Raw genomic sequence first — 23,515 nt, forward strand, 5'->3', positions numbered from 1 at the left:
ATTGTTTTTAAGAAGAAATACATGCTAAAACAAGAAAATTTACATAAAAATAATTACAGGGCTATCAACATAACATAATATGACATTACATTAGATAGCTACTCTATATTTAAAAAAGAGCCTATTAAAAAATTACTTTTAAAACGCTGGGTATTAACCTTAGGGAGTTGACTACTAGGAACTCGGAGGCGCGCTGAGCTTTCTTTCGTTTTAGGGACAGAAGGGTACAGAGGATGACCAGGCATACTGGAGATGTTCTTGAATAGTGAGCGATCAACCTCTTCTAATTCAATATATATATATATATCATTTGGATATATCAACAAAGTTGAAGTGGTAAATTGGCCACCTTAACGATTACAAAAGCTGACGTTTCGAGTGTTAGCCCTTCGTCGGACGAAGGGCTAACGCTCCGACGAAGGGCTAACGCTCGAAACGTCAGCTTTTGTAATCGTTACGGTGGCCAATTTACCACTTCAACTTTGTTGATATATCCAAATTATTTCGTTACTCCCACCGAAGCAGCCCCGAACAGTTTCTTTCGAAACTATCAGCCTTTATTCAATATATATATATATATATATATATATATATATATAGGAAAAAAGGACGTAACTACATTTCCCGACAAGCCTGTTTCGTGAATCGCTTCACTCTTCAGGGGTTTAAACCCCTGAAGAGTGAAGCGATTCACGAAACAGGCTTGTCGGGAAATGTAGTTACGTCCTTTTTTCCTCTCATAATATTTATTCTGCTCTGCTTCAACGTATTGAGCACTGTTCCACGCGAAAATCGACTTGCAGACTTCCTATATATATATATATATATATATATATATATAAATATTATGAGAGGAAAAAAGGACGTAACTACATTTCCCGACAAGCCTGTTTCGTGAATCGCTTCACTCTTCAGGGGTTAAACCCCTGAAGAGTGAAGCGATTCACGAAACAGGCTTGTCGGGAAATGTAGTTACGTCCTTTTTTCCTCTCATAATATTTATTCTGCTCTGCTTCAACGTATTGAGCACTGTTCCACGCGAAAATCGACTTGCAGACTTCCTATATATATATATATAATTATACCTCAAGAATTAGGTTACTTGAACTTTTACTGCAACTCTGAGTTTCATGCCTCTTGCGAAGCAATCGTCAGGCAACTGCTTCGCAAGAGGCATGAAACTCAGAGTTGCAGTAAAAGTTCAAGTAACCTAATTCTTGAGGTATAATTATCCATAGCTCTAGCCCTGCTATTGAGCACTTTTTAGTAGATGATGATCTCATTCCGCTATTTTGGTTATATATATATATATATATATATATATATATATCAATTTGGTACGAAATATATTTGCGTTTAAAGCAGCGCTGTAGAAAATTCTGGACCGTTGTTAATTCAGGTATTGAGGAGGCATATATGGATAGACCATACGTTAGTTTAGGTAAAACAATTGATCTAAAAACGTAATCTACATCTGGTTGTTGATATCCCTCTTTGCGCAAACTCCTTATCACATAAAGACACTTATTGGCCTCCTGCAGCTTACCCTTTATATGCTCATTAAACCTGTGATTACTCTGTAAAGTAACCCCTAACACTTTTAAACAAGAAACTTGCGTTATATTGTTCACAGGGTCTATATCACGAGCAACCTTCTTACGAAGTATTAGTTCATTACATTTTTCGGGATTACATGCCATGGCGTTATCTTGGGTCCAACTGAAAAACTGATTGACAACCTCTTGAGAAAGATCTATTTCATTTTTACATACTTTGACTAGTAATGTAGTGTCGTCAGCATATTTAACTATGCTGGTAAGGTCACTATCACTAATGGCTAAGTCATTGATAAACATATTGAAAATATGAGGCCCACTGACGCTACCCTGGGTTGTTCCTTTGTTCACTTTATGCCATTTGTAGATAAAACCCTTAAATATTAGTCTTTGCTTCCTATCCATTAGAAAACTCAAGTACCAGTTGACAAGATAAGGATTGAGATGAAGAGCCTTTAGCTTTTCCCCTACTAACGAGTGTTTTACATTATCGAAGGCTTTCGAAAAATTCATCGCAAAAAGCCTAACATAATTACAATCCTTATCATCAAGTGCCCTTAACAAAAACAAGAATATTCAAATGACATGATGTCATGTGGTATTTTTCTCGATTTTAAAAAAAGCGTTTGATACTGTCAATCACACTATTCTACTTGATAAACTGCACCATTATGGGATAAGAGGTATTGTACATGAGTGGTTCTCTTCGTACTTGACTAATCAAACGAAAACAATGCATATTGATAATGACCATATTTCATCTAAGAAAAACTCGGTAACTGGAGTTCCACAAGGATCTGTGTTAGGCCCCTTACTTTTCTTGATTTATATTAATGATATTCATCTTTGTAGCAATAAACTTGGCTTTTACCTGTTTGCTGATGACACAAACCTGTTATATGCTGACAAGGACTTGAAATCCCTGGAAACCGTAGTTAATAATGAGCTAGAAAATGTTTGTGATTGGCTTAATGCTAATAAATTAACCATTAAAGTGAAGAAATCAAATGTTGTCGTTTTTAGGCCAGCACAAAAAAGAATTAATCATCAGCTATGTATCAGAATTCCGGATAACAACAATGGATTCACACTTCTTGAATGCAAAGATTATGTAAAATGTTTGGGTGTTCTAATTGACAAGAACTTAACCTGGAGGCCTCATATTCATCATATTGTTTCGAAGATTAGCAAAATAGTCGGTATAATTGCTAGACTTAGACATCATGTACCTTTAAATGCCCTTCTTCGAATTTACCGTTTGCTGATTTTTCCCTACACGCTCTACGGTATAGCTGCTTAGGGCCAGGCAGCTCAGAGTGATTTAAAAAAGATTCTCACTTTACAAAAGCGTACACTCCGATTGATTTTCTTCTCCAGCAAAATATCTCATGCTATCCCTCTTTTTATAACTTCGAGTATCCTACCCATTAATATGCTCTATTTTGAAACCATTTCTGCCATAATGCATACATGACGTTTCTACTACTTCTACACCTAGGAATATTCGCGAACTTTTTTTTTAATTCATCTTACGTCCATACATATAACACGCGTTTCTCTTCCACAGAGAGTTTTTATGTAACGAAATCTAGGTTGCATGTGAAATTGAAGTCTTTCTCTGCGTTTGGTACGAGGTTATGGAACTGTCTAAACCCTGACATGCGTAAGCCGGCTCACGAAAAAAGCATTTAAAAGGAAAATTCATAAGTTTCTTTTGACTATACTTGGGATTGAGGACTATTATGATGACGCCCATTCACTAATATTGAATTTCAATACCAATGATTATCGAGAATTATAACTGTAGTACTTCGCTCACATCCGTATATCTCAATTTCTCTCCTCTCTACTTACCTGACGCGGGATTTCATCTCAGCAACTCTGGTAGGCGACTCTCCGAACCTTTTGTGGGCAAGGATTTTGTAAGCATTTCTCTTTATTCTCTTATATTGGACTGTGCTAAGTACCTGCCGGGAGGGAACGCCAGTCTTTTTTATTATTGGTTTGGATCACCCATCTGGTTCTTGGCTTTTTTGGTGGGTCCGAACTTGTTGTAACCCATCCAGGTTTTCAGCTTTGCTGAACTTGGTGGGTTTTTTGCATTTCTAGGCTGGCTCTCTGAGCCCTTTTTCACCTTTTTTTCAATCTTTTTCGCTTGAGCGATGGTTTTGGTTTGCGCCAGAACGTGTGTGGTGCATGCCACGGCGGCAGTTACGGTCTTTTTTAGACCGGATGTTCTCAAAATGTTGGAGAAGGCAGTTGATTTCGGAAAATTGTCGGCTGTCCAATTTGTTCCTAGAGGCCTCATTCGCCTTACGTTTAAAGATCCGGACTATAAGGCGAGTCTTGTTGAGCGCGGTATGCTTAATATTAATGGCGGGGAGTGTAGTGTCACAAACTCAGATCGTCCACATACCCTAGTTTACATCCATCATTACCCTGCCGAAGGGGATGATGAAATTCTGTGTGACGACTTCAAGCATTTCGGGAAAGTTGTCTTCTGTAAGCGCCAGACGTTTATGGGGAGACCTGACCTCCTCACCGGCTCGCGTATCCTTAAGATGTCGCTTGAGAAACCCATACTGGCGGAGGTTACAATTGACGGATATCCTGTTCGTATCTGGTACCGCGGCATAAAACCTTTCTGCTCGATTTGCAAAGTCATGGGTCACAAGGCCGCTGATTGTGCTTTCAACGGGAAATGCATGAGATGTGGTAAGGCCGGTCATTGGGCTCGTAACTGCCCTTCTCGTCGTAATGATAATGTCTGGGGCCCTACGCTCCCAGGAGCTGGCGTTGTCTCCCCCGGCTGCTGATTTCCCACCAATCTCTACTGGAAACGCTGCCAACCCGCCGGGCAACGCTCCCATTCCGTCAAAAAGTGATCCCGGTGCCCTGAATGTTGATCCTGTTGTTGATCTATTTATGAGTGAAATTGTCATCACTGTTTCTGGCGAAGTTATTAATGAATCTATCAGTAAACAATCTGCGGCCTCAGAACTTAATAGCAATTCTGGTCAAAATACCAGCCAATCAACTAATGATAGTAATAGTGCCGTAGTTAACAGTACGTCTGGTCAAAGTACCAGTTCATTAATTAATGAAAATATGAAAATTTCATTAACTAAAAAAATGAAAATTTCATTAACTACTTGTCTGGTCAAAACACCAGACAAGTAGTTAATGAAAATAGTAGCAAGTCTGGTCAAAGCATCAGTCAAGTAATTAAGGAAAATAATAGTTATTCTGTTCAAAGCACCATTCAAGTAATTAATGTTAGCAACTGTCCCATTGTTGTGACATCGAAGATGATATTACTGAATTTACTTCTCAGGACTCTACCCCTGTTCAGGGGTAGAGTCCTGAGAAGTAATCAACTAATGATAGTAATAGCACCATAGTTAACAGTACCTCTGGTCAAAGTACCAGTTCATTAATTAATGAAAGTAGTTGTAATTCTGGTCAAAACACCAGACAAGTAGTTAATAATAATAATAATAGCAATTCTGGTCAAAACACCAGACAAGTAGTTAATGAAAATAGTAGTAAGTTTGGTCAAAGCACCAGTAAAGTAATTAAGGAAAATAATAGTTATTCTGGTCAAAGCACCACTCAAGTAATTAATGTTAGCAACTGTCCCATTGTTGGTGACATCGAAGATGATATTACTGAATTTACTTCTCAGGCCTCTACACCAGGAAGCGACCTGGCAAAAAACGTGTGATGGTCCCAACCTCTGCTCAATTGTCTAATGCGATTTCTAAGAGGTCCAAGGCGGTGCCCAATCTTCCCAAAAGGAAGGGGAAGCCCCAGCCTTGGCTTTCATGAGGGTCATTCAATTTCTCCTCATGACTTTGTCTGTCATCACTTTAAATGCCAACGGTATCAGAGACCGATCTAGGCGAGATGGTCTCGTGCAGTGGTTGCGCTCTCACCCTGTGAGTGTGGACCTAGTCCGCCTCCAGGAAAAGCATTGTACGTCTGCAAATGAGTGTCGTTCTTGGTTTCTCTCTTCTGGATTTAACTCTGTACTGTCTCCAGGCTCTACTCATTCTTGCGGGTGTGTGATTCTTTACAGCCCCACGTTGTCTCTATCTAACTCTTGGTCCGATTCTGACGGCCGTTTTCTTCAATGTGAATTCTCCTTTCGTAACCAGTCCTTCCGTGTCTGTTGTTTGTATGCTCCGAATCGCAACCCTGCACGAGACCAGTTTCTAGACGGGATCCACCCTAAAGTAGACCCCTCCATCCCTACGTTATTGTGTGGCGACTTTAACACTGTCTTTGACCGTAGCCTGAACAGACGCGGCTCGGTCCCCTCCGATTCGTCGCGGGAAAGTACTACCTCACTCTGCGGCCTTTTTGATGCATGTTGCGTTCTTTACATCTACCGGTATCTGCACCCCGCATCCCCCGGTTTCACTTGGACTGAGTGGAATGGCGCTCTCGCGTCTCGGATCGACATTGCCGGTGTTCCCTTCCTTTGGATAACGTCGGTGAATTCATGCTCTGTTGTTCCGTGCCCTTTCTCGGACCCCTGTGGTGTTCTCACCTCGGTGTCTGTCCCAGACACTGTTCCACCAGGTCCTGGGCTTTGGAAACTGAACACAGTCATCCTCAAAGAAAGTGAATATGTCCAACTTGTGACTGACTTTTGGCGCACCTGGCAAGGCTCAAAAACTGTACTCACTTCACTCAGAAATTGGTGGGAGGACGGCAAAAATCGCCTCAAAGGTCTGACAATTAATTATTGTACGTCAAGGTCTTCCACGAAAAAACGCAACAGAGACACTCTCGTCAATCTCATTGCACACCTGAAAGCAAAAGTGGATGCAGGTTCGGTCTCGTGCGTCACACCCTACCAGTCAGCTCTCTCCACCCTTGCAGCCCTCGATCGTGAAGTTTCCCGTGGTGCCCAGGTAAGGTTTCGGATTAGATGGGTTGAGGAAGGTGAAACCTCCTCGTCATACTTCTTTCGCCTAGAGAGAAAACGTTCAGTAGATCGTTGGATACCCGTCTTGCGGGACAGCGGAGGTTCTATTGTCTCGTCCCCGGAGGACTTATGCCTTACGTTAAACTCTTTCTATTCCGATCTTTTCTCTGCCACTCCCACCGATCCTCACGCCCAGTCCTCTCTCCTGTCTAATCTCTTGTCCTCACTTCCTCCTGATCAGGCTGAGACATGTAAGGGCCTTCTAACCACGGAGGAGTGTCTCGCTGCAATTAAAGGCATGGCAAAAAAAAAAAAAGGTCCCTGGCCTTGACGGTTTCCCGGCCGAGTTCTACCTCAGGTTCTGGGGTGTTCTCGGTCAAGACCTTGTTACTGTCCTAAATGACTGTTTCCTCTCCGGGTCACTCGCTCTCTCGCAACGTCGTAACATTATCATCCTATCATTCAAGAAGGGAGACCGCCTTGATCCCCGAAACTGACGCCCAATCACCCTGTTAAACGTGGATTACAAGACTGCATCCCGAGCTATCGCAGGCCGACTCTTGAAAGTGATCCATCTCGTGGTCAACAAAGACCAAACCTGTGGCGTACCTGGCAGGTACATCGGGGAAAACGTCTCCTTAGTTCGTGATGTGGTTCACTACACTATGTCCACGGGATTCCCTGCAGCAATCTTGTCACTGGATCAAGAAAAGGCCTTTGACCGGGTAGATTGGGGATTTATGCAGGCTACCCTCTCTGCCATGGGCTTTGGCCCCGCATTCATCGCGTGGGTGAGTCTTTTCTATCATCGTGTGCAGAGTTCTGTAAACGTCAACGGGTGTCTCTCTCCCTTTTTCTATCTGTCGCGGGGCGTCCGACAGGGTTGCCCCCTGTCCCCCCTCCTCTACGTCCTCGCATCGGAAGTCCTGGCTGCCAGTATTCGCGCTAATCCTCGAATCTCTAGCCTGTCCATCCCTGGTTTTCCACCATTATCTCCGATATCTCAGTATGCGGATGACACTTCACTCATCTTGACGTCTGACGACTCTATAAAAGCCTGCTTTGAGGTTTACACTCTTTTTGAAGCTGCCTCCGGTGCTAAACTGAATCAAGCGAAGTCCAAGGGTCTCTGGTCGGGTCAGTGGGTTGGCCGGACTGACCCCCCAGTCACCCTAGACTGGTCGCCAACAAAGCTAAAGATCTTGGGAGTTTTTGTTGGTCCCGAGGATCTAGAGGAGGAAAACTGGCGCCCTCACATAGAGGCTGTAGACCATGTTCTCAAATCCTTTCGTAGTCGTTCCCTGTCCTTCCGCGGCAAGGCTCTAGTTATCAATGCACTTGCCCTCGCCCGGGTGTGGTACGTGGCGTCACTCGTCCACATGCCCGCCTGGGTGCGGAAGGAACTTTGTCGTCTTGTATTCTCCTTCTTCTGGTCCGGTAAACGGGAACTCGTGGCCCGCACTGCCGTTACCCAGTCCCCCCTATTCGGTGGCTTTTCTGTTGTGGATGTTTCATTTAAAGTATGGGCCCTGCTCGGCCAGTGGGTGAGGTTTGTCTCCTCCCCATCTGACTGGTGCACCATGTTGTCTTTCTACTGTCATTCTCATTTTGGTGTTACTCCCCTTGTTGTTTTTTCCCGCCCTTTCTCCTTCGATCCTCGCGTCCTACCGCCCTTCTACCAGTCCCTTATCCTTGCTAGGCGCCGTCTTAACGTCTCTTTCTCCACGTGCCAAAACCGCCTCATCTTTGGTTCTTCCTGCCCACTTGTCTGCACTCCTGCCTCTGACATGTCTACAAAGTCCTGCTATTCCTATCTCTTATCTTAGACCATGGTCCAATCACACTGCATCGAGAAATCCAACCTCGTTTATCCATCTCTGGATTGGCCAGCCATGTGGCGCTCTCTGTCACTATTCGATCTCGACCGTCCTGTGATAGACCTCAACTGGAAGATTGCGCATGGCGTCCTGTACACCGCCCAGCGCCTTGTCTCTTTTGGATTGCCTGCTCCCCTCCCTTGCTTCTGTGGTGCCCCAGTGGAAACACTGGAACACCTATTCTTCTACTGTCCCCTTACCCAAAGTATACTCTCCTGGCTCCAGTCTCTTATGTTTTATTTCTCTTCCATGTGCCCAGTGTTACTCCTCCGTCACGTTCTCTTCGGCTTCAACTCTGATGAGCTGATTGCCACCCCCCGTATCTTTGTGTACCTTCTTAATCTGTCTAAATTCTGTATCTGGCAATCCCGGAATGACTTCCGCTTCCGTAACACCCGTCCTGGCGCTGTGGCGGTCATGGCTAACATTCTGTCTCGTCTCAAACATCACCTTCCCATCTTCCTCAAACGCTTCAAGTCAGAGAGGCGCCGGCGCTTTTTCCACCGACAGTGGGGCGCCCGTGGCATTGTTGCCTCTGCCATAAATAGCTCTCTTGTATTCTCCATCTAGCTGTTGCCCTCCCCTGTGAGCATTCTCGTCTGTGTCCGCCTCTTTTCCCCCAGTGCTGGGTCTCCTTAAATGGTGTACTGCACAGGGGCTCCTGTATTGCGTCCCGTACTATGTACGTTTTGTTTTTTTCGTGTGCCACCCCTTGGCTGGCTAGGGGCTATTATTATTGTTTTTTTTTTCTGGCGCCACCCCGTGGCTGGCTCGGAGCTGTAATTATCAGCGAGTGTGTTCAATTTTTGATGTGTGTGTGTTAATTTTTGTTTGAGGTGGGGTTCGATTCCCCAACGAAGTTAGTGTCTGGTGACCCTCAGTTTGTGGTGGACCCAGCCCGTAGGCATCGCACCCCCGCCTAGGTTTGGATCGGACGTGTGGTCGGCAGGCATTGCACCGCCCTCACGGGAGCCTGGCCGTCCGCCTCAAACACAAAAAAAATCTCTCCTCTCTACTTTCCAGTCTGCTCTGCCTGTATTTGATTATGTCTTGTTTAAACTCACTAGCAATTTTATTGTATTTAATTTGTATGACAACTGTACCTATCTTTTAGCTTATAATGTAGTAAACTAATGCATGGCTTACAACCCCAATGATATTGTAGTAATGAAATCTCTTTAGTTTATTGTAAAATCTCTTTAGTTTATTGTAAAATCTCTTTAGTCTATTGTAAAATCTCTTTAGTTTATTGTGGTAATGAAATTTCAATGTGTAGTATTTACTTATTTATTACTAATACCCGCTAAGACTAGCTAATGCTATATGCGGGTTGTGTAAATTTGCTTCTAATGTTCTATAAAATAATAATAAACAAACAAACAAACAAACCATCGCAGCAGGAGATAACAGTTTTTATTAAGCATCTAAAGTTTCATTTGCACTAGCTAGACTATACGGTTGGTGACGTCCATGGTTAGTCGTGGTCAACTGAAATTACAATGTGAGTACAAGATAAAGCTAGTGTCTACAACGTTCTTCTCAGTTAAAATAACGAACGATTTGAATTTACAATTTGTGTTCCACAAACGCTTTGAATCCCTTTGCTTCACTTCGATAAAAAATGTCGTTACAAGAATCTTTCTTTTTAAACCCTTGTCACCTGACCTATTTTTGTCGCTTCACTAAGTCGAAGCGACTACGTAAATACTAGCGATAACATGAATATTTTTTACGAAAAAATGTTTACACTTCACTGAAAATGTAAATCAAAATGCTTGACTGTGTAAAACAAAACAAGGAGGCAAAATGAAAGTCAAAGGGAAAGGGGATGATTAACTAAGGATGGTAAGACTGCTATGCATCTAAAGATGATATATTTGAAAAATAACAGCTATGTTGTAAAATGTACAATTACCCATGAGTGTTAAGGAAACCAAAAATGAAATAGAACTACCAAAACAAGCCTTAGATTAACTCTGTAACTACGTAAATCTTTATATTTTAGAAAAAGTAAATACACATACCTATTTTGAATGAGCTTGTGCGGCTCCTCGCGACTTTACAAAAGAAAATATTGTTGTATACTTAGTTGTTTGGTAATTTGAGAAGGGAAATAACAAAATCGGGAAGAATTTACAAAACAGAAAAATGATTATTGAGGATGGAGTTTTAAATACTTTGCATTTGCTGTCTGCTTTTAGACCGTTCATGCAAAGATGTTAACTGTATATAAAATGGAAATATTTTGCTATTTTTCTCTAACTTATCCTCTCTTAGAATCAATCAATCAGAGATTAGCTGTCATCTTTTTTTTTTGTAATTTACGTCACTGCTTAAATGAAAGCTGTCTACAATTTTTTCCATGAGACTTGCGTGCAAGCTTTGTAATATGTCGTTTAAAATATTGGATAAAACCGTGAGCTGTGTTCAGAAAAGATTAGGACAGAATCTATGCTTTCCAAGAAAAACTTCAGTCCAGCTCAAAAGATTCGCAGTTTTTATCTCGCTAATAATACTGACTTAAACAATGTGCTGTTTCCAGAAAAGCTTCAGCATAAAATCTGTGTTACATAAGAGAAACTACGGTTCAGTCACTGAAAAGTTTCGAGGTCTTAATTTCATCTGAGAGCTTTTCAGTGAATAGTGAAAACCTCGAAAACGTTTCCAAATATTGCCTTCGGCGTATTTAGAGTTGGGCCCACGGACATAAGGACCATTTAAGAAAGCCTTGAAACACCACTTAAACCACCAACCTCCTTCGTACTTCATGGCACAGTTTCCAGTGGGGTAGAAATCATTCTCTTGATCCGGAGTAGAAAATGGCCAGCTGTTATGGTAAGAGAAGGAGTCACCAGCGGTTCCTAAAAAGGTTACCAAAGCATAAAAAATAGGAAAGTATTAAAGTTAAAATATATTATGCTGTACTATAGAATTCAGATCAAAGTTTCATATTTTCTTCCACGCCTTTGAAGTCTCGATTCTGCATACATGTATGAAGGTTGGTACTTGCATAAGAAAATGGAAACCTCATTTTTAACTTTATGTATGACAAATTTAGGTTCGACGGAGACCTCTGTGGTTGAAATCTGGAACGGTCAGCATGGAGCGGAGTGCCAACCGCTTTCAAAAGGAATTTTTTACTTTCCTTTACCCAAGGACTCTTTTTAACATATTTCTCATGAGCAAGGAGCTTCCACGTGTGAATTTTTTCAAGTGCGCGATTTAAACAAGGACGCAAGTAACATGAAAAACGAGCTCCAAGATGAGCGGATGCTGCGACAATTCCAAGGAAGACTCGTCCATTTACGAAATTTACATCTTGAGTTATTAATTTTATTTTAAAATATGTTCTTCTAAATAGCTCGGATGCTTTTTGAGATTTTAATATTTTTTTTGTGGAAACGCTATGTAATATTTCTCACCTCAATTTAGTCAAATAAAAGAAAACACGACTTTCTCAGCCTCTGAAGGTAAGAAGTAACCTTAACTTAATTCAGTCACCTGTGTAAGAACCAAGTATCAAACGGTACTTGTTAAGTTCACTCCTGACACCAAACAAGCTGTACTCGGCGTAAGCAGTCTTCCCATCAAAGTCCTCCAAGTCTACTCTCAACATGCTGTTGTTATCTAAGGTCAGGTGATGAATCCTTTCCAAGCCGAGCCAAAATTCAGCCGTGATATTTCCAAAGCCTTGCTTATAATCGGACCAGTTCAGGTTGAAATCGACTGAGCCGTCGATTCTTCTCTGGAACAATGTCCATCCTCCACCGGCTGTTGTCTGGTCGCAGAAGACATCAAAAGCTGATTGATTTTCAGGTTTGATGACGTGCACACCATCTCTTTTGTCGCCAGATTTAAAGATCTCAGCGCAATTTCTGAAAGCTAGAATGATAAACTAATCGAGTAAATCATGCAGAAAATAACACGGTATTGTCTGGATTAGAAAATTAACTTTAATGATGAGAGCAAAGTAAGTTTAGACACTGAAGTGTTTCCAAACGATATAGATTCAAAAGAACTGTAATTAAAAAAGTGATGAAACAAATATTAACAAAAGAATGGAAACTCAGGCAAGAAATTATACACACCTTACACGAATAATGAAATGGAAATTATATGAAATAACATAGGTATCAGACAGTTAACTGCTTTGAACTTCTGGTGGTGTTGCAATTTTTGACCAAACTATCATGTTTCCAATACCTTGACAATTCTCTCCTCTACTGAATTCTTCTGGACAAATACACCTATAACCTTTACTTGTGAAACCAGCTTGGCAGGTGCCTCCATTCAAACATGGGCCGCTATCACATGGGTTCTAATGAAAAGGAAATATCAAATGAACCACGTTCCTCTGTTTATTGCCGTAAAACCAAAACCAAACTTTTCATGACAACAACTCTCAAGTCTGTAAAAAGGAAAATATTTTAAGTAGCCAATAAAGATTTTTAAAAGTCATCACAGGCAAATTTCGTAATGCGTGAGCAAACACCGTCGACGAAATGCCTAATCGATGAAGAAATGCAGGCTGCGTAAGGTAAAACCCGCTCGCTGCGACGTGAAACCCACGCAAAAGCAAATTTATTTAACACCTAATTGAAATCGCCTATTCTGGCTTAATATGTAGTATTAAGTCACCAATGGAATTCGCACTTAGGTATCTTTCTACTTTCACATCGATTTTTTTTACTTTAGAAATACTTTAAAGCTATCATTTTAAGCTTAAGTGAAGGACGATTAATTCTTATGCTGATCCACTGTGCTTGATTTTCGTGCAAGAACCTGAAGGATGTGAATCGAGCCACCTGTTATTAAATTACGCTTTTGTCACCATGGTTACATGAAAAAGAAGTTCGCGAATGCATCCCTCGAAGCTAGAGAGCCTGTCTGTACTTAGGTACCACAAAAAAAACAACAAAATCAATACTGTGTGTGCGTTACCTCAGTGGCAAGGTAAGTAAAATCTTTTTCACTAGCAAGGGTTTTATCAGTAGCATTGTTCAGTTGGCATTTATGCTTCCCCTGCATTAATGGTCCCAGGTTGATGGACACGCAATCCGGGTCCATATAGCACAACACACGACAGCTTCCCTTATTAGAGACTTCGTCAGTCCTGATCACGTGATTCTTCATTATCTTATTCGAGATTGGTTCTTTGAAAATGATATTGCGAAATTCGTCATCTGTGGAAAGTAAAAAAACTTGGACTGTGGCTCTTTTCAAGATAAAGCGATAATTGATTTCTTTTTCTTCCAATTTCAATTCCCATCTATCATCAATGCGTGTTTTTCATCAATAAACTTTAATTATCCGTTTGAGTGTCATGTCTCTACTCTGTACAAACTTCCATGGAAGAACATTCATGTGAGTTCGGAAAATTTATGTACATGTCTACCAAAAGTTGTGTTTCCACCGTAGTTATATCAATTTCTTACAGTTAACAAAATTGAGAAAGCATATGTAAAAAGTTACTCCAAAGATATAATATTAATAGAGAAGAGAGAGGGAAAAAAAACAAATTCCTCGAGATAATGGCTCGGAATGAAAATGGTATGAAGATAGTGTATTTTGGCCTTATTTACAAGACAAAAGTTTATAAAAAGTTATTAGTTTATTACGAGTTTGAAATATAAAATAAGATATCCAGTGATCTCAGTTAGCTAAAACCTGCGGGGCGAGCAATGCTATAACGTTTGAAAGAACATTCAACGCAAAAGTAGTAAGAATACAGCAATACAAAATGACAAGTAGATTATTGTGGCTGATGTGTATCTTCAATTTTTTTATGAAAACGAAAAGTATTGCTTTAAAGCAAGGGTTTCCTAAAACTTTTGACGATAAAAATAAACGGTAAAACACGACGTTTCGACCGTGCTTAGGTCATTGTCAAGTGAATGGAATGAAATACAGTAAATATATATATATATATATATATATATATATATATATATATACACGTAAGAAATATAAAAAAAAATTTTTGCAGGTGTAAACAAACGATACAACTACAAAGAAAGTGCTAGTAAATAGCTAATTAAAAACCTTAGCACGAATTGAATCAGACTGTACATTGAGAGCAGGTCTTAGCTTATGTACAGTCTGATTCCATGTACTATTGTTTACGTCCACCAACATGGCAACAATGATGTAACGTGCAAACCATGCACCTCTATGGATCTCTAAAGGCAGCTGTGTTCGTTAATTAACACCAAACAAATTACTGCAGGGTTTCTAAGAAAAACATTGACAATCTGGCGAAGGAGTGTGGTTGAGATAATAGTTGTTTCTGAACCAACTGTGAGAAGAAGAGTAAAAAACTGTTATCTCCCGTTGCTATCGTGTCATTTGAATATTGTTGATTTCGTGATATCGTTAACTAAGACAATACTGAGTTGAAATCAGTGTAGGATTTTACTTCAACCTCGTTCCCAGCTTGTGAAGTGACATTGCCAGTCAGTAATAAAGAGAAGTAAGAATGTAGGGTTTTTCTCTGTTTTTATTAGAGCTTCGGGAGAATTGCGAAAGATTCAGTTCACTTCCAATTTGGTGTAATATTGCGTGATCCAATTTACAAACAATTTTAATCATATTCATATATGACAAATCAAGTCTAGAAATCTCATTTTCGTGAATTCATGACTCTTTGACATGTTTCTTTGAACCCGAAATTGCGTCAGTCGATGAAAATGAATTTTTCAAACCAATACACTGAGAAATAGTTCATAATCATTTGCATCGAAATCTCCTTAAAAAAAAAAAATGCATGACAGTTATTGAGGGAAAGAATTACGAATAAGAGACAGGAATGAATTTGACGCGATCGACCTCAGTATCATTTCTCATCTTGTACTGTACATACAAATTACGTAATCAGACGAATAAGCGTGCACCTCTTCCAAGAACGTGGTATTGTTTTTCAATAAATGGACCAGGGTACGATGAGCACGGTGTACACGGTGTACACGGTATACACGGTGTACACCGTGTACACTGTGTACACTGTGTACACGCTGAGCACCGTACAGAGCAAGGTGACATACTTTCTATTGCAGAATTTCTGTGTACAAATTATCCCCTTGACTGTGTTTTACAACACAACAGAGCACAGACTAGGCTTCTCTGTTTGTTTTATAATAAAGAATCTGTTAAATTCCCCACGCGTTACTTTCAAGTTTTGAAACATTTTATGTCCAAAGGGAACAACAATGTCGTCAGCATGCTCTGTACGAAAATAAGTCGATCAGAATCCTTGTTATAATGATCGAAGTAATCTTCGTTCGATTCATCTAATGAACTTGGATGTATATTTGCCAGCTATTCTGACTGTTCGTCGTCGGAAATATGATTCAAATTGTCCGCCATTTTCTTTTTTCGTAACTACAGTTGAATCCTTCGCTTGCGCGATGCGAGAAAACCTGTTTAACTGGTACTCTAGAGTACAAATACAGTGTGATATTTGTACTCGTCTATGGCGTTATTTGTACTCTACGAAGTGTAGTTGGATAATAAATGTATATATACACGAAAGAAATATAAAAAAAAGTTTTTGCAGGTGTAAACAAACGATAAAACTACAAAGAAAGTGCTAGTAAAAAGTTAATTGAAAACCTTAGCACGAATTGAATCAGACTGTACATGGAATCAGACTGTACATAAGCTAAGACCTGCTTTCAATGTAAAGTCTGATTCAATTCGTGCTAAGGTTTTTAATTAGCTTTTTACTAGCACTTTCTTTGTAGTTTTATCGTTTGTTTACACCTGAAAACTTTTTTTTATATTTCTTACGTGTATATATACATATATTTACTGTATTTCATTCCATTCACTTGACAATGACTGAAGCACGGTCGAAACGTCGTGTTTTACCATAGTTAGCAGAGGGGACTAACTATGGTTTCACCGTTGATTTTTATCGTCGAAAAGTATTGCAATCTTAAAACCATAATATTTTTGCTTTAAAAAGAGAACTTCAAAATTGCTTCATGCATTAAAAACGTTATATACAGTAGAACAGATATCTGTAGGAAACAGTAGGAAAAAACCAAGACCTTCTTACCCAAACAGCAACTGCACCAAGAGAAGAAAGTTCCAACCATGATGGAGACGATGAAGGCGATGATAGCCATTCTGAGATAAACCTCAGTAGAGGTCTAAATAACGAATCCTTACGTATCCTTTTTAAAATATTTTCTAGCTGCTTAGTATGACTCCTAAAAGCTCCTTCCTTCAAAACGGATAAAAATGTTGGGAAGTTGTGCATTAATATTTAATTCAAAATTTGTATCATAATGCGTCACGGCGTTGCTAAACTTTCAATGAGTAATTCCTTTTACAGATTTATTTATGGAAATAAGAGCACTTCATACTTTTATTTCCTTAAATTACTTAGTATTCATAATTTCTTTTCTATTCAAGCCTATTAAAGCATTCTCGATTAAAAATATCAGGATTAAAGGGTTGGCTCTTTACTTATAACTCTTCTTGTATTGCGGCAAATTGTCTTTATTTCGTGTTAATAGCATATACGTGATGCTTGATAAAAAGTTACTTCTATTTTTACGTTCATAAAATATGTTTTATTCACTCTAAAGAATGCTGGGGGTGTATTATTCTACAGCAGATACTACAGCCACAACGAGACTCTGAACCAATTGCAATGAACTGACAAGAGATCGAATGCCCCTCATTCGTTTATTATGACTTCTTACTGCATCTTTCTCCAAAATGGATAAAAAATTGTTGGTCTTGGCACTTGTTCAATGATTTACCGTGCAGTGTGTTTCTACCTCTTTACATGTTCTTTCAGAAAGTTAAAAAATTGAACCTTTAAAAGGTGATACCTATAACAGGTGTTGCATATGGTGATAAAAGCACCATATGATATAAATTCCTGCTTATCGACAATTTTTGTTCTATTTTTAAGCTTTAAGGCATTCACAGCCAAAACTATCAACTTTCAAATGGCAGAGTAGGTAATGTTAGACAGTCAAAATCATAGAGTATATATAACTCTTCTCACGGCAAAATGTCTTTAATTCGAGTAGCGTATAACTCTAATTCATGATAAGGTACGGGTATAATTATGCGCGCCGTCAACGATTGAAAGAGCGTGCTCTATCTGAGTGCAAAACAATGAGCTAAGCTAAAGCTGCACGTCATCTGCCAATTTGCACCATGTCCGACCATTTCCCGGACTTCCTCTAATTTTTTTTCATCAATTCAAATTTCGGAACAAACGAGCCGGCAAGGAATAACAGAAGGAACAAACAAAGGTCTGTGAAAATTTTCAATTCGACCTGCCGAACCATTTCAGTTTGTGAATTACTGCAAATTGTGAATTATGATGGCTTGACATTTTCAATCAATCAGATTACTTCGATCATTTTAACAAGGATTCTGATCGACTTATTTTCGTACAGAGCATGCTGACGACATTGTTGTTCCCTTTGGACATAAAATTTGTTTCAAAAATTGAAAGTAACGCGTGGGGAGTTTAACAGATTCTTTATTATAAAACAAACAGAGAAGCCTAGTCTGTGCTCTGTTGTGTTGTAAAACACAGTCAAGGGGATAATTTGTACACAAAAATTCTGCAATAGAAAGTATGCTCTATACGGTACTCACCGTGTACACCGTGTACACCGTGTACACCGTGTACACCGTGCTCACCGTACCCTGGTCCATTTATTGAAAAACAATACCACGTTCTTGGAAGAGGTGCACGCTTATTCGTCTGATTACGTAATTTGTATTTACAGTACAAGATGAGAAATGATACTGAGGCCGATCGCGTCAAATTCATTCCTGTCTCTTATTCGTAATTCTTTCCCTCAATAACTGTCATGAAACTTTTTTTTTTTTCAAGGAGATTTCGATGCAAATGATTATGAACTATTTCTCAGTGTATTGGTTTGAAATCTTAATTTTCATCGACTGATGCAATTTCGGGTTCAAAGAGTCATGTCAAAGAGTCATGAATTCACGAAAATGAGATTTCTAGACTTGATTTGTCATATATGAATATGATTAAAATTGTTTGTAAATTGGATCACGTAATATTACTCCAAATTGGAAGTGAACTGAATCTTTCGCAATTCTCCCGAAGCTCTAATAAAAACAGAGAAAAACCCTACGTTCTTACTTCTCTTTATTACTGACTGGCAATGTCACTTCACAAGCTGGGAACGAGGTTGAAGTAAAATCCTACACTGATTTCAACTCAGTATTGTCTTAGTTAACGAAATCACGAAATCAAGAATATTCAAATGACATGATAGCAACAGTTTTTTATTCTTCTTCTCACAGTTGGTTCAGAAACAACTATTATCTCAACTACACTCCTTCGCCAGATTGTCAATGTTTTTCTTAGAAACCCTGCAGTAATTTGTTTGGTGTTAATTAACGAACACAGCTGCCTTTAGAGATCCATAGGGGTGCACGGTTTGCACATTACATCATTGCCGCCATGTTAGTGGACGTAAACAATAGATATCTCATTAGCTCCTTTTGTTCGTCCACCAGCATTTGTTCCTTTCACTATTATTACCTGTGTCTCTAGAGACTGGTTGCAAACCACCTTAGGGGCCGACCATTAACTCTTGAGGGGAGGGGGGTGGTGATTTTAAAAAAAATATTTCCTGCAAGCGCTTATTGGAAGAAAAAAATTGCATGCAGCCCAGATGTAACAGAAAAAAAAGGGCATCGAGAACGGAAAAAAATATCCTGCACAGCAGATTGCTAGAAAAAAGATTTCTTGATGTCCAGAAGTCACCCAACCCCCCCCCCCCCCCTCAAAAGTTAAATGGTCGGCCCCTTAGGTGGTTTGAACGTTACGTCATTGCCGCCATGTTGGTGGACGCAAACAATAGATATCTCCTTAGCTTCTTTTGTTCGTCCACTAGCATTTGTTCCTTTCACCATTTTTGCCTGTGTCTCTAGAGATTGGTTGCAAACCACCTAACTGAGATTTTATCGGCAAAAACTCCTTCAAATTGGTGTACCGGTATGATTTGATGACTCTTGATGACTAGAAAACCGTTGGCATCTCCTTAGCCTTTGATGATATTTTTCAAACTTTAAACCGTTTCCGGTCAAGGAACAGGTGTTAAAAGAAATGAATTAATGAGCACGTTTTCTTTCAGAAACTTAAACTCACATTTTGAGTATAAAAAATCTGAGCTCTTAGAGGTTAATACTTTCACTCTAGACTGCCACCAACAAAACAATTGAGCTATTTCAATTCATTAAAAATTTCATTTATATCCCTCCCTATTTCTTCTTTCTTAAGGGGGATGACGAGGTAATTAGTTGACAATAATAGGCGAAAATGAAAACCAGAGGCTAGGACAAACATTCTCAGCAGAAGTCAAAATTAATTTTTCATGACAGATGTTAAACCACAATATTGTAAAATCATAGTTTTGAGAAAAGACAAAGGCCGTTTTGGAAGTTGAAGATTTTCAGAATTCTTCAGACGACTTTAAAAAACTAGATTTAGAGTTTTCTTCAGTTGTCACAACGTTTTGCCTGCTTAAAGGTGAGATTTCCCAATTTCCTCTTAAAGATAGTTTGCCTTAATTTTGGTGAAATCGTAAAGTTTTGAAGAGGTTTCATAACAAGTGTAAATTCATACTCGGGGCCCTTAATCATATTTTAAAATCAAAATTTAAAGAAAAGAGTAGCAGGTACTGGCATCCTAACCAGTCCATTTCGTCTCTATAGCTGATGGTATCATTGTATAACTTTCAAAACATTTTAACCTCCTTGAATGAAAACAGAACAGCTCTTTACGGGCCCTTTAAGTTACTGAAACTTTCGAGAAATGGGCCTCTATCCTCCTAAAATAAACAAAAGAATGCTTTCATCGTCATAATTTCATCCTGTTTTTATCAAAGAAAAACGTTCCTTTTTCGTCGTCATCCCCTTTGATTGTAAAGAATTATACTTAAGATACAATGTATAATTTGCACGAATAAAGACTTTGATCAAACCGAAAAGCCTCAGATTTCACCTTTAGAATATTTGATCTTACTACATTTGAAAATCGTATAACTAACACTTCCCATTTTACATTTATTATTCAACAAAATGAAGCATTGACGAAACAAACACTGACTCAGCCAAATTTACCTTTAAGATTGACTCGATAACGTAACCTGCTGCTATCTCGTAAAAGCTCGAGTGCATTTCTTGAGATCAGGAAACTACACGAAACAGGTACATGAGGCACATGAAAAGATAAAAGAGACGCAGGTTTTCGAAAAGTTGCGTTTTTATAAATGAATATTGAAGCGGTTTCGACTTTTATGTCATCATCTCCTAAATGAGTTATGGAAATAGAATTATTTCGTAAAGCTTGTTTGGAAGATATAAAAATAAACGTGACACGCCAAAAAAAAACCCTGCAAAAAATCCAATAAGGAGGTGTATGTTTTTCTAACTCTGTTAAGGATTAGTCAGACAAAGAAGTTTCTCATCATTAAAAGAATCATTATTTTTCTTTTCCAATTTTAAGATTTTATTTAGTCCTTATAACAAAAAAAAAAATAAAAAAAAAAAAGCAATAAAACAAACAACTGAAAACATGCATCACATTTAAAGATAAAAAGATGTATTCCCACATGAGTGAGGCATCAAAGAAAACATTGAGGTCTGGACTAACTGTGATAAGTATTCGTCGGAGCTAAAACGGAACAAATTTGAGGCCAGTGAAAGTTCTTAAAACCTTCTCGCAGCAGGTGTACGTAGTACGGAGAGCTACAGTCGACCTTTCTTTGAATCAGTCGAACCTTAACGTTGGTAGCAGCTGTCGTGTTGTGTTCGAAGTCGAAAAATCATTACATTTTCTGCCGTTTTCAATCTCGGTTTACAGTGACATTTTAGATACTAACATTAGTAAGCGGCATATTCTCAGTACTGATACCTTTACCACTCTATTCAGTTTGCATGGTGCTAGTTGGGTTGCTTACTTCAAAGATGTACATTTATAGCGTCTAAGAACATCAGTTACATAGTTGGTTGCTTCTGATGTAAAATCAGTAAAATAAAGTATAGAATCATATAAAATCTTTTTATACACCATGACACCTCTCTATTTTTTCTAGCAAGCAGATAAGAATTTTTTGAGTTAGCTTTATTTTTGTGGCTAATTTTTGGTTTTTGTCATTGTAGATTCCTGTACAGTTACTGTGTTTGATGATCCTCTACTTTGAATGGCAATGCAAGTCTGAAAGATAAAAGAGATAAAAAAACTACATCATGAAAAAAATTTATTAAAAAATACAGGGTACGTGGTAAAGATGTTATTCAGTAATGAACAGTACAGGCAAACTCGGAGTAAAAGAACCCCGATTGCTACTAGTAGTTGTACAGATTTAGGTTAATTATTGTTGTAATGCGCTTTTGATCACCTGTTATGTTAAAAGGCGCACTATAAATCAATAAATTATTATTATTATTATTATTATTATTATTATTATTATTATTATTATTGTAGGAGTCATACCTACGACCCTCTGAATAGTACATCAAACTCTCTACCACTGAGCTATAGGAGATTCGAATCAGGAAAACCCGTTTAACTAGGTCTATGTTGACAGCTTGCTGCATACTGCTAGGAAAGGAATGTTGATTTGTAATGCTTCTGTGTAATGATAATGTAGATGAGGAAGGAATATTTAAGCCCTCAGTGTTTTGAGCGAAAATGAAATGTTACTTGGTGAATAATGCAGGTATATATTCGGAGAAAAAGAGCTCTCAATAGGAATAGAACCTACGACGTTCTGATTAGTACTTCGGACGCTCTACCACTGAGACTGGCTTTTAAAATTTGATTTCGTACTTAGTTCTTATTAACCGAGTGGGAGGTCTGTATGGGAGAATCTTGACCGAGGTCGCCAGTACAGACCTCACTGCGTTCGGTCTGTACCAGAGACCGAGGTCAAGATTCTCCCATAGAGACCGACCCAGCTCGGTTAATAAGATGTTTACTATATGGCTGTGTCTTCTAAACCAATTTTTTATATTCTTTGTACCTTTTTTTCTAGACTGGTCTAGATACCGGTCTAGATGGGAAAATATAGACCGCCTTCAATATTGATTTCAGCCAATCAAATTCGTGAATTCGGTAGTTCCCAGTCCTTGTGAGACACAGCCATATAATAATTGGTTTTAGCAATCGTACCACTAATGTATCCTAAAACTCATCAACACGCAATAATCTTTTATTTTAGTTTATTTCTTTTTTTGCTTGATTCCAATGTAGTCAAAGTAGTTCCGTGATGAGCTTCAGGATGGCGTCTCTACTGCAAATTATTAATATTATTGCCCAATCAGTGCTTCTCCTCTTTGGACGGCAGTGTGCTGTATATGCACAGTCAGAGTGGAACTGTTCTCCACTCGTGGAAAACTTTACATGTGAGTGTCGATGATTTAAATGTTTCAGTTCTTAAATTTTACCTTTTTTGTCTTACATTGTGCTGTACTCAGTGCTGCCGCATCTCACTAACCTTTCTGGCGAGGAGTCGGGAGAGGGAAGTGGTATATGAAAAGTGGTTCCTTTCGATAAGTGGACAATTCTCAAGCTTTTAAGAATCCAGGTTCTTTGATTAAGACATGACGCCAATTTTTTATGTACAACGCTTCTTAAACTCGTTTTCTTCCTGCCTTGTTATCAACAAAACTTAAAAGGAAAGAACTCTCTAGAAATCCTCAGATTTAATTGAAGACTATGCTTGAGAGAAGGATACTCTAACAACAATCATCCTCGGGGAAAAGGTTTTTCTTTATAATTTCCTCCATTTTCCTCTTAGTCCCATATAGATACAACAGGGATTATTACTGCTATAAGACTGCATCAAGTCTCCAACCTCCCATACCCTCCATAGAAGGTCAAGACCCTCTTTTATCAGGATCAGTTTCTCAACGCCAACAAAAAGTCGAGGCTTGCGCCAAAGCCTCAACAGGCAGAGGTTACAGGTACTTTGCATTGTACAATGTTGGGAGATGTTTGTCTGGGCCAAATGCCGAGCAAACTTACAAAAAGTACGGTAAAGTCGTATCTACTCGACGGTACTGCTATCATTACTGTTGGTGGGGGTGGTGCTATCGGTGTTACAGCTACCTTGTTCAATGCGGTAGTGGTCTCGGTG

At 39.1% G+C, this 23,515-nt stretch overlaps 1 protein-coding gene, 1 long non-coding RNA gene and 1 pseudogene across 2 annotated transcripts; 2 read left to right on the forward strand and 1 right to left on the reverse strand.

Moving 5' to 3' along the window:
- The first annotated feature begins 7,868 nt into the window (after nucleotides 1-7,868).
- On the forward strand, nucleotides 7,869-8,936 carry LOC148730365 (uncharacterized; annotated as a pseudogene).
- Nucleotides 8,937-9,762: 826 nt separating this feature from the next.
- On the reverse strand, nucleotides 9,763-16,694 carry LOC111324874 (ficolin-2-like). Its single transcript, XM_088761059.1, has 5 exons — nucleotides 16,423-16,694; nucleotides 13,308-13,549; nucleotides 12,570-12,684; nucleotides 11,868-12,248; nucleotides 9,763-11,227 (listed from the first exon to the last, which is right to left on the reverse strand). The coding sequence occupies exons 1-5, from the start codon at nucleotides 16,490-16,492 to the stop codon at nucleotides 10,947-10,949; spliced, it is 1,089 nt and encodes a 362-aa protein (XP_088617185.1). The 5' UTR covers nucleotides 16,493-16,694; the 3' UTR covers nucleotides 9,763-10,946.
- Nucleotides 16,695-19,796: 3,102 nt separating this feature from the next.
- On the forward strand, nucleotides 19,797-23,314 carry LOC148730366 (uncharacterized). Its single transcript, XR_016001157.1, has 4 exons — nucleotides 19,797-19,902; nucleotides 21,537-21,651; nucleotides 22,630-22,781; nucleotides 23,177-23,314. It is a non-coding gene; the product is annotated as an uncharacterized LOC148730366 (long non-coding RNA).
- Nucleotides 23,315-23,515: the final 201 nt, after the last annotated feature.

The sequence above is a fragment of the Stylophora pistillata genome, chromosome 5 (genome assembly GCF_964205215.1).
Source record: "Stylophora pistillata chromosome 5, jaStyPist1.2, whole genome shotgun sequence".
NCBI lineage: Eukaryota > Metazoa > Cnidaria > Anthozoa > Scleractinia > Pocilloporidae > Stylophora > Stylophora pistillata.

Excerpts from the sequence above, each read along its gene's own strand:
- LOC111324874 (XM_088761059.1), bottom strand. The coding sequence starts at position 16,492 with ATGGCTATCATCGCCTTCATCGTCTCCATCATGGTTGGAACTTTCTTC. Across the intron at positions 13,550-16,422 it reads TTGGTGCAGTTGCTGTTTGG|ATGACGAATTTCGCAATATC; the intron begins GTAAGAAGGTCT and ends TACTTTCCACAG. Across the intron at positions 11,228-11,867 it reads GATACTTGGTTCTTACACAG|GAACCGCTGGTGACTCCTTC; the intron begins GTGACTGAATTA and ends TAACCTTTTTAG.